Genomic DNA, 14,586 nt, shown 5'->3' with positions numbered 1-14,586 from the left:
TGTGATGCAGAATACAGTGAGTACAGTCTGCTTCTTGCCTTTTAAATAACGAACGACATCACTCTATTACTGTACAATTCATTGATGCTTACGCGTTGTAATTGGCTGGCTGCATGCGTGCAGGTTCAGCACCAAAGCATTGTGCATAGGACAGCAAATAATAGTCAGCTTGTGTAGACAGTTTTAATATATCGTAACTATGAATCTTAAATTGTAGTGACAATCTTACAAATAATTTGAACCAGTCTCAAATTGCAATTGCCATTCTTTTGGGAAAATCATTGTGAGAATGGGAGAAGACAAATCCGCTGAAGAGTTCTCTTATGGCAGTCCTTGAGGAGGAAGGTGTATGTTACTTGCAATAAATCAACTGGCTCTATCAGAATCTATGTTATCTAGCAAGAGGAACGCATAGTGTATTAGAGAGAGGTCAAATAAACAATTACGGGAAAGTTATATCGCAACGAATCCTTGCCGTTCAAGAGGGAAGGCATGTGACATATCCTGTCTTATAGTAACTTAGGAGTACAAAATTTTATAATGGGGCCATGTGACACCACTTTTCTCTCTCCCACTAGATTATTTCAATTATTTTTCTCTTCTCCTTTGGTTGTATTAATTATGCCGAATATTTTTTTTTAATTTGAGAATGTGTAATCTGTCTTACCCTCATACTAAAGGACCCTGTGCTTATTATTATGTTTTACAGGAAGATGCTTCGTTCCAAATATTCTAAGATGTTTGAGCCTTTGTTCCAACAATGGGAAAAGGATGTGATGAAAGTCGGACAAGAAGAAGACAGTTTTGTTGTGGGTATCAGGCTTGTAACCAAAGTATTGTGACAAAGTCTACAGTGGTAGTAATGCATACAACTATTCAAGAAAGAGAGTCCACTATAGGATCTTGGAGGATTAAGAGGGCTGATGTATGAGGTGGTGGTGGGCCTATAAGACCATGCTTTCTGGCTTGGTTCTTTTTCTCTGGTGGCATGTGAAAATGGTTGGTTAGGAATCAGGCTGGCCAACACAGCATGTCCTGATTGAAGACTTGCAGCTCTTCCTCTCTTTCTTCTGAGAGAGCCTAGTGAGATACATATCACCAGTAGTTAGGAGTGCCCAGCATTATTTAATGACACAACGGTAGATAATCGTGAGAGTGGACAATGTAGCTGCTGTGGCAGAGCAGAGGAGGGGTTATCTTTGAGTAGTTAGTATTCTGACATGCCCAGACAGGGATGGGGAAGAAAAGCTGCTTGTAGGCAAGAACAGTATTAATCCCTGATAATAATATGTACTCTGAAACTGAGAACAGGACACGGAAATTGGGAGTTAGACATCAGGGAATGTTCTTTTTAAGGCCTCTTATATTTTGACGGAGGACTGAGCTATAGTACTAAAGAGAATGATCCTCAAAGGCAGGAAAGAGCCTCGGTGCTGAGAAAATGAGCAAACAGTCCCTGTTTATGGTCATGAATCTGGGCTCTGGAACTCTTCTTGGAATCTACCCATAGTTTAACTAGTTATCTCCATGACTCACTTTCCTAAGAGGTGAAAGTGGGGATAGAAATGTTTCCAACTTATAGAATGGGTTAAATATCAAACAAGTTCAGTCTTCATATATTTACTAAAATGCTCTAAAACAGCATCCGATAACTGGTTGCTGTGTGCTTTTTTTTTTTTCATACTTAATAGATGTGGATGAAGATATGTAGGGGATGACTTTGAGGGCCAGCATGGGTTATGCCTAGGTTGCAGCTGGAGACAAGGTCAAGGAACAGAAAGGGCTGTATTTGGAAATTTCGTCTAAGGACATGTTGAAATGTGCAACATTTAATACTCACTGAATGCTAGACAACAAGCATTATGTTCTTTCTATTTATATTCCTGTGATGTAGGAATTCACATATTGGAAGGATCCTCTTTTGACTTCAACATGAAGAGTACTTACAATTTGAATGTTGGTGACAAAAAGACTATCTTAGTCAAAAGCTGTTGAAGAACATTTATCTGAACTCTCTAACATCATTTAAAATTGAACATAATATTTAAAGTAGAAAATACCGGCAGTGATTAATGTGTGTTACCTCAAAGATAATGCAGTTGGGATTGTAAATATTCAATTTTCTTGCATTTTGTCACCTCTTTCTTTTATATTTTAGAATTCATCCAACCAACGTGCAGGGACTATGTACAATGCTATGATGGCGCAGAGAGCGACCATTGATGAAGCAAAAACTGTATCTGATCAGTTTCTAAAGGTCTGTTTATTGTAGCTGCTAAGAAATCATTTCCTTACGACACAGTATGTAGGTAGAAGCAGGAGACAGACTGGTAATTCTGAATCTATGGGGGGAGGGGGAAGCTATTAAATTCTCCTTCGATGTTTGATCATTTTCTATTTTGAATGCTTTCCAAGATTATCCATGATTGCAAAGGGCATATTTAATTTGAAAACTTATCTAGTTTTATGAGTCATTTAAATCAGGAAATGTAAAATTTGGACTTCACCTAGAGCTAAACACACTGTGGAGAACTTATACTCTGTGATGTCTTTATGCTGAAGTTGATAAATAAAGAGTGGAAATTAGCCATTTTATAAATAATTTGTGGTTTTCTTTTGCTTGTTTAGTATGGGCAGTTTTCTTGAGTGTAAAATAGGCAAGGGTAAACAACAAATGAATTTTTCTGTTCTGTTTGTTTCTTCTTTGTTTGAGGCAGGGTCCAGCTAGGTAGGCCCGGCTGGCCTTGAATTACATAGCAATCTGAGTGCCCCTGCCTCCAGAGTGCAGGGATTGCTGGTGTGTGCCACCACACCAGGCACATTACGGCCACTTTTATTTTGTAGTGAAGTATGTGAGAAGGCTATGGGACTTTTACTATTAGAATTAATCTTGTCCAAAGGTGGCTCTATGTTAAAACTTACAGCCATTAGAGATGGCTGAAATACCTAATAGAATGAACAAAGAATGCAGAGAATGCAGAGAATTGACCTTTAGTGAAAAGAGAATTATGCACTTGGACCAACTATCCTTTGTGGAGCTGATGTCAAGCTACAGTATTCACGGGTTTTAAGGGGTGCTTTCTTTCATCTTGTAGATTATACTTTTTGCGAATATATATATATATATATATAGTATTATATGTGTGTGTTCATATCTATAGCTATATCTATTTCTATATATATAGTATTTTAAAATTCACTTTGGTATTCCATGTCCTAATATCTTGTTAATTTTCTCTTTTTACATTGAAAATAGGTTATGCTCCTATAAAATACATCCAAGTCACAGTTTCCCCTCTCTCCACTCCTTCCAGCTCTACACCCACTACCTTTCCTCTTCCCAGATCCACATTCCCCCTCTATTTCCAGTTATTCAAACATACCCGAAGTATGTCCTCCCAAACTAATTGATGCTACCTTAATAAAGTGGCAGTTACCAAATCCTTTTAAGAGCTTGAGTGCTCCCTATAACCAGACCAGGTGTTTAAAGAGAGTTTAAAGTTGGAGGGCATGTAGCTCTACTGAGCCCGAGAAACATTTTCTTGAGGATCTAAACAGAAGGGGTTTCCTGTAGCTGGACTTTCTCAGATGCACCATCAGAATAAATAAAGACACAAAGTCTTCTATAGAGTTTACAGCTTAGGCCTTTTTCTGGGTATTCACCCAGATAGCTCATCAAACTTAACCTGACCATCTAGCCTACAACCAGCCACGTGGGTAGCTGTATAACCTTCTCTGTCCTTCTGTGGTCCCTGCTGTTCCCTCCATGTCCACTCCAAAATTTCCCACTTCTGTTTTCTTCTCTCAGCATCCCTCCCTCTGCCCAGAAGAACTATCTCCTGCTTCCTGCCCAGCTGTAGGCCATCAGCCCCTTATTACGGACAATCAGCAGCTAGACAAAGAGTGATGCAATTCTAGTTTGCCTTTAGACAGGTGAGGAAGGATGGATATTTAGGAAATAGAAAATCCCCAGTGATGGGCCATAGAAATGACAATACCAGAATCCTGCCAGCAATTAGCTCTCTGCAGGTACAGAATTAACAGTTGAAAATATTGACACAACTTCACACGGTGTAAAGAAAAAGTTACCCAATACTTTCTTCTAAATGTCACTGTTAAATGTGACCACTAGATTGGGAACTTATTACCAAACCTTCTACAGTGGCTGCTTGATGTTCCTTTCCCCACATTACCTATAGGGTTGGTTATGTCCTCTGTACTTTCCTTTCTTCATTAAACTTCCTCAGCTGATGAACTATCCCAGGACCTTAAATGTTTCTTGCTAGTAGTACTAGGAAGTCTTTTCTGAGTTCCCTGTTTCAATCCCAACTTCACTTAAAAGTCCCCACCTCTCATGTCGCACTGTAAAGGCATAAAGTATCAGCCTCCCTTTTTTACCTCTAGAACTTGCAGTGCCCTCCTCAGAAACTTCCCCCTCCTTCAAATCAAAGCTGCTTTTGGCTGTCTTTGCTTCCATGCCTCCAGGATAGTAGGTTCCTATGAAGCCATCCCCAACTCTGTTTCCCTGCTTTGCTTATGTTTTTTACCCGCTAGTTCCAAACCAATTTTAAACTTCTTTATATTATTCTTGTTTATATGCTAAACCATATTCTAGGAATATGGCAGAAAATATGCAGTTATATTTCAGTTGTTCCAGGCACACGTGCCACGGTTAGCAACCCATGGTGTCCATCACATCACTGTTCTTTGGCTGAATAGAAAAAAAAATAATTAAGTGATGTACTGTGCAACTTGAATGCTCATGAGGCAAAGTGTCTACCATTTCTATGGAATGGAAATGGAAATCATGTTATATGTTCTTTCTTTCATCATAAGCCAGTACTTGGAGCAGGGCAGAGGATTCTCTATTTCATGCTATAGGCCTGGGTTCCTTTCTCTGTCTGCTTCCTTTTGATTTGCACTCCTCACTCACCATCTCATGTTCCCAGCAGGAGTAGGCACATCCTCTCCCAATGAGGCCCAGCCATGCATATCAGGTAGGGGAAAGGGGATCCAATGGAAGGAACAGAGAATAAGAGAGCCCCATTCCACTTGTTGTGGGAACCACATGAATACTGAGCTGCAGGTTTGCTTCAAATGTGTAGGGAACCTAGGTTCCACTCCTGCGTGCTCCCTGGTTGCTGGTTCAGTCTCTGTGAGCCCGCACAGTCACGGGTTATTTGACTCTGGGTGTCTTCTTGTGGTATCCTTGACAACTCAGACTTGCTCACTTCTATCCCCAACTCCTCCACAAGACTACTGGGGTCCTGCCTCTTGTTTGACTGTGGGACTCTGCATCGATTTCAGTCAACTGCTAGATGAAACCTCTCGGGAAACAGTTCTGCTAGTTTCCCGCTTGTAAGCATAGCAGAGGATCATTACTAGTGTCAGGGGTTAACTCTCTCATGTGGGGGCTGGGTCTCAAGTTGTGGCAGTCACAGGTTAGTAGATCCTGGACATCTTGTATGCGCGACAAATTTTGGTTTAAGGTTTTGTGGGTGGGTTGATATCCTTCTTCCTCCTCTGAAACTCCTGTCTTGCTACAGGAGGTGGTCTATTCATTCATTATATGCCCCTCTAGTAGGAATCTATGTTAGTACCAACCCAGTAGGCTCTCCCTGTCCTCTCCTGTCCCAGGCTTCTACCTAGTCAGCAGAGATGCCCCTACGCCTTGGTTTCCATTCTCACTTCCAGGCTTTTCTCACCCAGCTTCTCCTCACACCTGGTTGCCTTGCATCCCTGTAACCCTCTTCTCCTACTCTGGTCCCTCTCTCTATCCAATTCAGGTTACTATTTAGTTTCTCCTTTTGAATGAGATTCATACATCCTCACTTGGGACCTCTTTATTACCCACTTTTGGGGTCTGTGGCTTGTAGCATAGCTATCCTGGATTTTATGCCTAATGTATAATTTTGTATTGGTTCTTTTGTTTATATACATTTCAAATGTTATCCCCCTTCCTGCTTTTCCTTCCAACCCTCTACCCCTATTCCATCACCCATTCCCCTGCCTCCACTAGGGTGCTCCCCCCCCACACACACACACAGTGACCCACTCCTATCCACCACCCAATAATTCCCCTACACTGGGGCATCAAACCATCACAGGACCCAGGGCGTCTTCTCCCATTGATGCCAGACAAGGCCATCCTGTGCTACATATGCAGCTGGAGCCACAGGTCCCTCCATGTGTATTGTTTAGTTGATGGTTTATTTCCTGAGAGCTCGGGGGAGTGGGGTGTCTGGCTGTTTGATATTGTTGTTCTTCCTATGGGGTTGCAAAACCCTTCAGCTCCTTCAGTCCTTCCCATAACTCCTCAATTGTGGTTCCCATGCTCAGTCCTACGGTTGGCTGCAAGCAGCCATATCTTTACAGTTAAGGCTCTGACAGAGCCTCTTATGAGAGAGACATCCATATCAGGCTCCTGTCAGCAAGCACTTCTTGGCATCAGCAAGTGACTGGGTTTGGTGGATGCATATGGATGCATCCCTAGGTGGGGCAGTCTCTGGATGTCCTTTCCTTCAGTCTGATCCACTCGTTGTTCCTGTATTTCCTTTAGACAGGAGCAATTCTGTTTCAAAATTTTTCAAAGGGTGTATGGCCCCATCCCTATAGGGTGGCCTTGCCTAACCTCTGGATAGGGTCTCTATAGGTTTTCTGTATACTTTAAGTAAGTGTGTATACTTATAAGTCTGTGTAGCTAGGGGTTACCTCACTCAGGTGATATTCTCAAGTTCCACACATTTGCCTGCCAAATACTTGATGTCTTTGTTTCTGATTGTTGATTAATTTTCCATTGTGTAGATATACCACGTTTTATTTATCCATTATTCATTCATTAGAGAGCCATCTAGGTGGCTTCTCATTTCTGGCTATTATATCTAAAGCTACTATGAACATAGTTGAGCAAGTGTCCCTACAGGATAGTGGGGCGTGTTTTGAGTATATGCCCAGGAGCATTATAGCTTGGTCTCAAAATAAATGGATTCCCAGTTTTATGACAGACTGTCAAATTGATTTCCAAAGTCACTGTACAAATTTGCAATCCCACCAACAATGGGGGAGTGTTCCCCTTGTCCACATACTCCAGCATGTGCTGCTACTTGAGTTTTGATCTTACTTAGCCTTTGCCACAGTTGTAAGGTGGAATCTCAGGATCACTTTGATTGGCATTTCCCTTATGACTAAGGATGTTGAACATTTCTTTAAGTTTTTCTTGGCTATTTTTGGTTCCCCTGTTGAGAATTCTCTAAGTCTAAACCCCATTTTTAATTGGCCTTTTGGGTTGTTGGTGTCTAACTTCTTGAGATCTTTCTAAATTTTTGATATTAGTCCTGTGTCAGATGTAGGGCTGGTGAAGATCCTTGCTGATCTGTAGGTTGCCTTTTCGTCCTATCGAAAGTGTCTTTTGCCTTGCTGAAGCTTTGCAGTTTCAGTAAGTTCCATTCTTCTATTGTTGATCTTAGGACCTAAGCCTTTGGCATTCTGTGCAGTGAAGTGTCTCCTGTAACAATGATTTCAAAGCTATTTTCCAATTTCTGTTCTATTACTTTGCCAGGTTCTACCTAAAAGTATTTGATCCATTTGAAATTGAGTTTTGGTCAGGGTGATAGCTATGGATCTATTTGCATTCTATTACATATTGGTATCTAATTAGACAGACACCATTTATTGGAGTTGCCCTCTTTTCCCCACTGTGTGGTTTTTTCCTTCTTTGTAAAAATCAAGTGTCAGTAGGTGTGTGGATTCATTTCAGAGTTCTTCAATTCGATTTTATTGAACAACCTGTCTGTTCCTATATCAATGTGATGCAGTATTTATTGCTATTGCTCTGTAGTACAGTTTGAGGTCAGAGATGCTGATACTTCCCCAAACTTTTTAGTGTCCATGATTGCTTTAGCTATCCTGGGTCTTCTCTTTTTCCATATGAAGTTGAGATTTGCTCTTCAAGGTATGTAAAGAATTGCGTTGGAATGTCGATAGGATTTGCGTTGAATCTGAACATTTCTTTTGGTAAGATGTCCATTTTCGCTATGTTAATCCTACCTACCCATAGCATAAGAGATCTTTCTATCTTCAGATACCTTCCTCAGTTTCTTTCTTTAGAGCCTAAAGTTTTTGTCACAGCAGACTTTTCAATTGCTTGGTCAAAGTTACACCAAGTTATTTTATACTATTCATGGCTATATTAAAGGGTGCTATCTCCCTAATTTCTTTCTCAGCCCACTTATCATTTGTATGATGGAGGGCTACTGAGTTTTCCTTTTCCTTTGAGTTAATTTTGTATCCAACCCTTTTGCCGAAAGTGTTTCTCAGATATACTATGGTAGAACTTTGAGGTTTGCTTTGTACAGTATCATATCATCTGCAAATACTTTGACTCTTTTCTTTCCAATCTGTATCCCTTTGAAATCTTGTTTTGGTTTTCTTATTGCTATAGCTAGAAGTCCAAGTATTAAATCAAATAGATAGGGAGAAAGGGGGCAGCCTTGTCTTGTCCTGATTGTAGTGGAATTGCTTTATGTTTCTCTCCACTTAATTTTACATTGGCTATTCAGTTTCTGTGTATTGCTTTTATTATTTTTAGGTCTGTGCCTTGTATCTCTGATCACTCTAAGACTTTTAACATGAATGGGTGTTAGATTTTGTCAAGGGCATTTTTATCATCTAATGAAAGGATCATGATTCTTTTCTTATAATTTGCTTTTATGGTGGACTACATTGATGGGTTTTCTTATACTGAACCTTCCCAAATGCCTGGGATGAAGCCCATGGTGGATGATGTTTTGATACTCTGCTTGGAAGTATTTTATTCAGTAATTTTGCATCAGCGTTCATAAGAGAAATTAGTCAGAAATACTCTTCCATCCTTGAGCCTTTGTGTGGGCTAGGTAACTGGGTGACTTTGGCCTCACAGAATGAGTTTGGCAGTATTCCTTCTATATCTAGTTTGTGGAATATTTCAAAGAGTTTTGGTGTTAACTCTTCTTTGAAAGTCTTGTGTCCTCCAAATCCCCTCCTATGAATACCTTTGTTCCCCCTTTTGAGAAGGAGTGAAGCATCCACACGTTGGTCGTCCTTCTTCTTGAGCTTCAAGTGGTCTGTGGATGGTATCTTGCGTAATTTGAGCTTTTGGTCTAATATCCATCTATCAGTGACTACATACCATGTCTGTTCTTCTGTGATTGGGTTTCCTTACTCAGGATGATATTTTCTAGTTCAATACATTTGCCTATGAATTTCATGACGTCATTGTTTTTGATAGCTGAGTAGTACTCCATTGTGTAGGTATCCCACATTCTCTGTATCCATTCTTCTGTTGAAGGGCATCTGGGTTCTTTCCTGTCTGGCTATTATAAATAAGGCTACTATGAACATAGTGGAGTGTGTGTCTTTGTTGTATGTTGTAGCATCATTTAGGGATATTTTAGGGATATGCACAGGAATGGTATAGCTGGGTCCTCGGGTTGTGCAATGTGCAATTTTCTGAGGAACCTCCAGACTGATTTCCAGAGTGGTTGCACCAGCTTGCAATCCCATCAAAAATGGAGGAGTGTTCATCTTTCTCCACATCCTCAACAGCATCAGCTGTCACCTGAGTTTTTGAACTTAACCATTCTGACTGGCGTGAGGTAGAATATCAGAGATGTTTTGATTTGCATTTCTTGATGACTAAGGATGTTGAGCATTTCTTTTGGTACTTCTCAGCCATTCCATATTGCTCAGCTGAGAATTCTTTGTTTAGCTCTGTGCCCCAGTATTTAATAGGGTTATTCAACTCAGCCATTCAAAGTCTGCCCGACATGGGTATATATACCATATATATATATATATATATATATATATATATATATATATATATATATGTATGTATGTATGTATGTATGTGTATGTATGTATACATATATGTGTGTGTGTATATATATATATGTTTATACATACATATACACACACATATATATATATATACATATATACATATATATACACATACACACATTCAGCCACCAAAGCTAGATAAGACTGATGAAGCTGAGAAGTGCATGCTGACAGGAGCTGGATATAACTATCACCTGAGAGGGACAGCAAGAGCGTGTCCAATAGAGAGGCAAAAGCTAGCAGCAAACCATTGAATTCAGAACAGGATCCCCATTGGAGTAACTAGTTAAAAGATTTAAAGAACTGAAGGGGTTGTAACTACATAAGAACAACAATGCCAACCAACCAGAGCTCCCAGGGACTAAACTACTACCCATAGACTATACAAGGACTGACCCATAGCTCCAGCTGCATTTGTAGCAAAGAATTGCCTTATGGACACCAATGGAAGAAGAAGCCCTTGGTCCTGCGAATGCTGGACCCCCCCCCACCCCCAGTATAGGTGAATGTCAGTGGGGCTGGAAGGGTTGTGGATGGAAAGGGTAACATACTTATAGAAGATGGGTAGTGGGATGAGATAGGGGGCTTACGTCCAGGAAACTGAGAAAGGAAATAACATTTGAAACATAAATTTTAAAAAGTCTAATAAAAGAAATAAATAAAACAAAAATGGAAATCTGGTAGCATTCTGTGCCAAAATAATCTGGCCCTGAGTTTTCTTTTAAGACTTTAATCACTCCTGTAGTTCCTTAGGTGTTGTAGCACTGTTTAAATTATTTACCTGATCCTGGTTGAACTTTTCTAAGTGTTATCTATCTAGAAAACCATCCATATCATCAAGACTTTCCAAATTTGTGGAGTACCACCTTTTGTTGTAAGACCTAATTATTGTTTGAATTTCCCTCTCTTCGTTTTTATGTCTCCCTGTCCATTTCTGATATTGTTTATTTGGATAGTGTCCCTCTGTCTTTAGTTAGTGTGCTTAAGTGTTTGTCTACCTTGCTGATTTTCTCAAAGAACCAGGTCCAAAAATTGATTGGTTTCAGACCCACTTTTGTCTATGCCCTGCCTTCTACTACATTTCAGTGTGCTTGCATCGGCGACTACTGCTACTGCTGCTGCTGCTGCTGCTGATATTGCTGCTGCTGCTGCTGTTGTTGCTCCTCCTCCTCCTCCTCCTCCTCCTCCTCCTCCTCCTGCTCCTGCTCCTGCTCCTCCTCCTCCTGCTCCTGCCTCTGCCTCTGCCTCTGCCTCTGCCTCTGCCTCTGCCTCTGCCTCTGCCTCTGCCTCTCCTGTTTCTGCTTCCACTTCTGCTTCTTCCTCTCCTGCTCCTGCTTCTTCCTCTCCTGCTTCTTCTGCTTCTTCTGCTTCTACTGCTGCTTCTGTTGCTTCTGCTTCTACTGCTTCTTCTGCTGGTTCTGCTTCTTCTGCTTCTGTTTCTGCTTTTGCTGCTGCCTCCACCGCTGTTGCCACCTCTCTTCCTTTTCCTTCTACTTCTACTTCTGCTACTTCTAGTTCCTCTTCCTCTCCATCTTCTTCATATTCTTCTTTTGTAGAGACTAAAGATGTTCTTTTAGATTGCTGGCATGAGAACTTTCCAGTTTTTATTCAGAGGCACTTAGTGCTATGAACTTTCCTCTTAGTGCAGCTCTCGGTATGTAGTGCCCTAATTTTCATTGAATTCTGGAAGCCTTTCATTTCTTTATTTCTTCCTTGACTCAGAGATTGTGAAGTTGAGAGGTATTTCTTTTCCAAGAGTGTACAGGCATTCTCTAATTTCTGTTGTTGTTGAAGCCCACCTTTTATCTATAGTGGTCTTATAAGATACAAGGTGTTATTTCAGTTTTCTTGTATCTGTTCGAGCTAGCTTTGTAATGGAACATAGGTTTAATTTTGCAGAAGACTTCACAAGCAGTTGAGAGAGATCTTTTGTTTTGGGGTGAAATGATCTGTATGTATCTGTTAGGACCATTTGATTCATATAGTTGGATTCTTTCATTATTTCTGCTTACTTTTTCTCTGGATGGCATATGGATTGGTGAGAGTGGGGTGTTGAAGTCTCCCACTGTTAACGTGTGGATTTCCATGTGTGTTTTAAGTTTTAGCATTTCTTTCACAAATATGGGTACCCTTGAGTTTTTGGCTTGGATGTTCAGAATTGACATTATCGTGCTAGGTTTTTTTTTATTGCTATCAGGTGTCCTTCTTTGTCTCTCTTGATTAATTTTCGTTGAAAGTCTACTCTACTAGATTTTAGAATGGATGCTCTAGCTCGCTTCTTGGGTCCATTTGCACAGAAAACATTTTTTCATCACTTTCCTGTGAGGTAATATCTACCTTTATTGCTGAAGTATATTCCTTGTAGGCAGTGGAAGTTTGGATCATGCCTTTGCATCCATTCTGTTAGCCTGTGTCTTTTTATTGGTGAATTGAGTCCATTGATGTCGACAGTATTAAAGACCAGTGATTGTTAATTCCTGTTATTTTGATGTTGGTGCTCTGACTGTATGTGGAGGTGGGCTTCCATTGTTTTGACTGGGATGGAAATACAGATTTCCTGTGTTTGTGATGTTCATTGGTTTGAAGTTTTCCTTCTGGTATTATAAGTAGGACTGGATTTGTGAATAGATATTGTTTAAAATTGAATTTTTCTTGAAATTTCTTAGGTTCTCCATCTGTGGTTTTTGAGAGTTTTTCTGGATATAGTAGTCTAGGTTGGCATCTGTGGTTTTCTAGACGTTGCAAGATATCTATCTCTTCAGGCCCTTCTAGCTTTGAGACACTCTACTGTGAAGTCAGGAGTAATTCTGATAGGTATGCCTTCGTATGTTACCTGGATTTTTGCCTTGCTCCTTTTAATATTCTTTCTTTGTTCTGTAGATTTTGTGTTTTGACTACTATGTGGCAGGAACATTTTCTTTTCTGGTCCAGTCTTGCGTTCTGCAAGCTACTCGTATTTTTATAGGCATCTCTTTCTTTTGTTTTGGAAAGTTTTCTTCTATGATTTTGTTGAGAATATTTTCTGGTCCTTGGAGCTTAGACTCTTTACCTTCTTCTATTCCTATTATTCTTAGGATATGTCTTCTCCTGGTTGCACAGAGTTCCTGCATATTTCATATCAGGAAGTTTCTTGATTGGTGTATCAATTTCTTCCATTGTATCTTCTCTGCCTCAGATTCTGCCTTCCATCGCCTGTATTTGGCTGGTGATGCTTGTATCTCTTGTTTATCTTCTCTCTCTTGATTTTCCATCTCCAGGATTCCCATAGTTTGTGTTTTCTTCATAACTTGTATTTCCATTTCAGTTCTTGGACACTTTTATTTATTACCCTCACCTTTTAAACTATATTTTCATGTATTTCTTTAAGTGATTTATTTGTTTCCTCTTAAAGATCTGCACTTCTTTGATTGTATTTTTGTATTTCTTTAAGGGATTCCTTCAATTTCTCTGTAAAGGTCACTATCATCTTTATGAGATTGGATTAAAGTCATTTTCTAGTGCTTAGATTTCTAGTCAGATTTCTAGTGCAGGATACCTAGGGCTTACTATAGTAGAAGATCTGTGCTCTGTAGCTGTCATATTGCCCTGTCTATGTGTCTATTGATTGTGTTCTTTAATGGGCATTTGGCCATCTGTTGTGTAGGTATTGGGGGGATGCCTAAACTCAATGACCCTAGAGTGGCAGGCCCCTTGTGGATATTACTGGTTTGGACAATGATACTCAGGGGGCCGTACAAGTCTCCCATCAGTTGGGTGTACCTCTGAGGAACCTGGGGTGGCAATTGGAAGTGGAGAGAGAGGCAGGTAGAGAAGTGGTTGGTCGGTGGAGGTCTGGGGGGCAGAAAGTCACTCAGGGCAGCTAGGCTTGCCTAAGAGGACTCAGCAGGTAGGGGAAGTAGGTACAGGAATTGAATCTAAACTCTATGGTTTAGAATCAGCAGTTCTGATGAAGGTGGGTGGAGAGTTGGGTGGACAGATGAGGTTTCAGCATGTGTCGACAGCAGACTGTTCAGGGCAGCTGGGCTGTACCAAAGGACTCAGCGGGCAGGTAAGACAAATGCAGGCACTTATACTAACCTCAGCGGTTCCGAATCCGCAGGTCTGATGAGGTTGAAGGGCGTTGGTGGGGCAATGGACTTAGGGGTTAGGGTGCAGCTAGTGGCTGAGGGCAGGAAGCTGCCTCCCACTTAATTCCTTTATAGCACATGGAAATGTGGCTAAATGTCATCATTTTTGGCATTCCTAATAAGCATCCACTGACTTAAAATGTGAAAGTTTTGATCCGTGCAAGTTTTGAATGTTACATGAATAGGAGATTTTTTCAATTGATGTAAACTTTGTTTGTTTTAGAATGTCCAAGTCCTTGAGGATGAGCAAAAAGTTCTTGATGCTATTGAGCAAAACAAATTGGAAAATGAAATGCAAAGCCTGAAGAAGAAACTTGCGACAGAAAATGTATGTAGTATATACTGAATACTGAAAAGCAGGTATCTTGTCAATGTGTTGAATGTCTTCCTTGAGGAGATGCTTATAATAATTATGATATCTCTCTTTAAAACAGCAACAACAGGACTTGGCAGCTATCGAATCATGTCTTCATTCTTTGTTCTCCGAGGATAATGAAGAAGATTAGCTGTGATCATGTCATGTGACATGCACAAAACATGCCTTACACTACCAAAAATTATAATATAAATTGGCCCATCA

The 14,586-nt window shown here is 40.3% G+C and overlaps 1 protein-coding gene across 3 annotated transcripts in view; it reads left to right on the top strand.

Annotated features, from left to right (window-relative positions):
• The window catches only part of Fam9cl1 (family with sequence similarity 9, member C like 1), a 19,730-nt gene extending 5,144 nt beyond the window's left edge, over nucleotides 1-14,586 (top strand). For all 3 annotated transcript variants that reach the window (XM_063280372.1, XM_039100283.2, XM_039100285.2), the window contains 4 exons: nucleotides 710-809; nucleotides 2,159-2,257; nucleotides 14,230-14,334; nucleotides 14,441-14,586. In XM_063280372.1, coding sequence (XP_063136442.1) covers nucleotides 710-809; nucleotides 2,159-2,257; nucleotides 14,230-14,334; nucleotides 14,441-14,512 — 376 coding nt within the window. In that variant the 3' untranslated portion in view covers nucleotides 14,513-14,586. The remainder of the gene's footprint in view (nucleotides 1-709; nucleotides 810-2,158; nucleotides 2,258-14,229; nucleotides 14,335-14,440) is intronic.

The sequence above is a fragment of the Rattus norvegicus genome, chromosome X, assembly GCF_036323735.1.
Source record: "Rattus norvegicus strain BN/NHsdMcwi chromosome X, GRCr8, whole genome shotgun sequence".
Classification (NCBI taxonomy): Eukaryota; Metazoa; Chordata; class Mammalia; order Rodentia; family Muridae; genus Rattus; species Rattus norvegicus.
The sequence above is the reverse complement of the archived record's forward strand: the minus strand, read 5'-3'. Positions and strand labels throughout refer to the sequence as shown.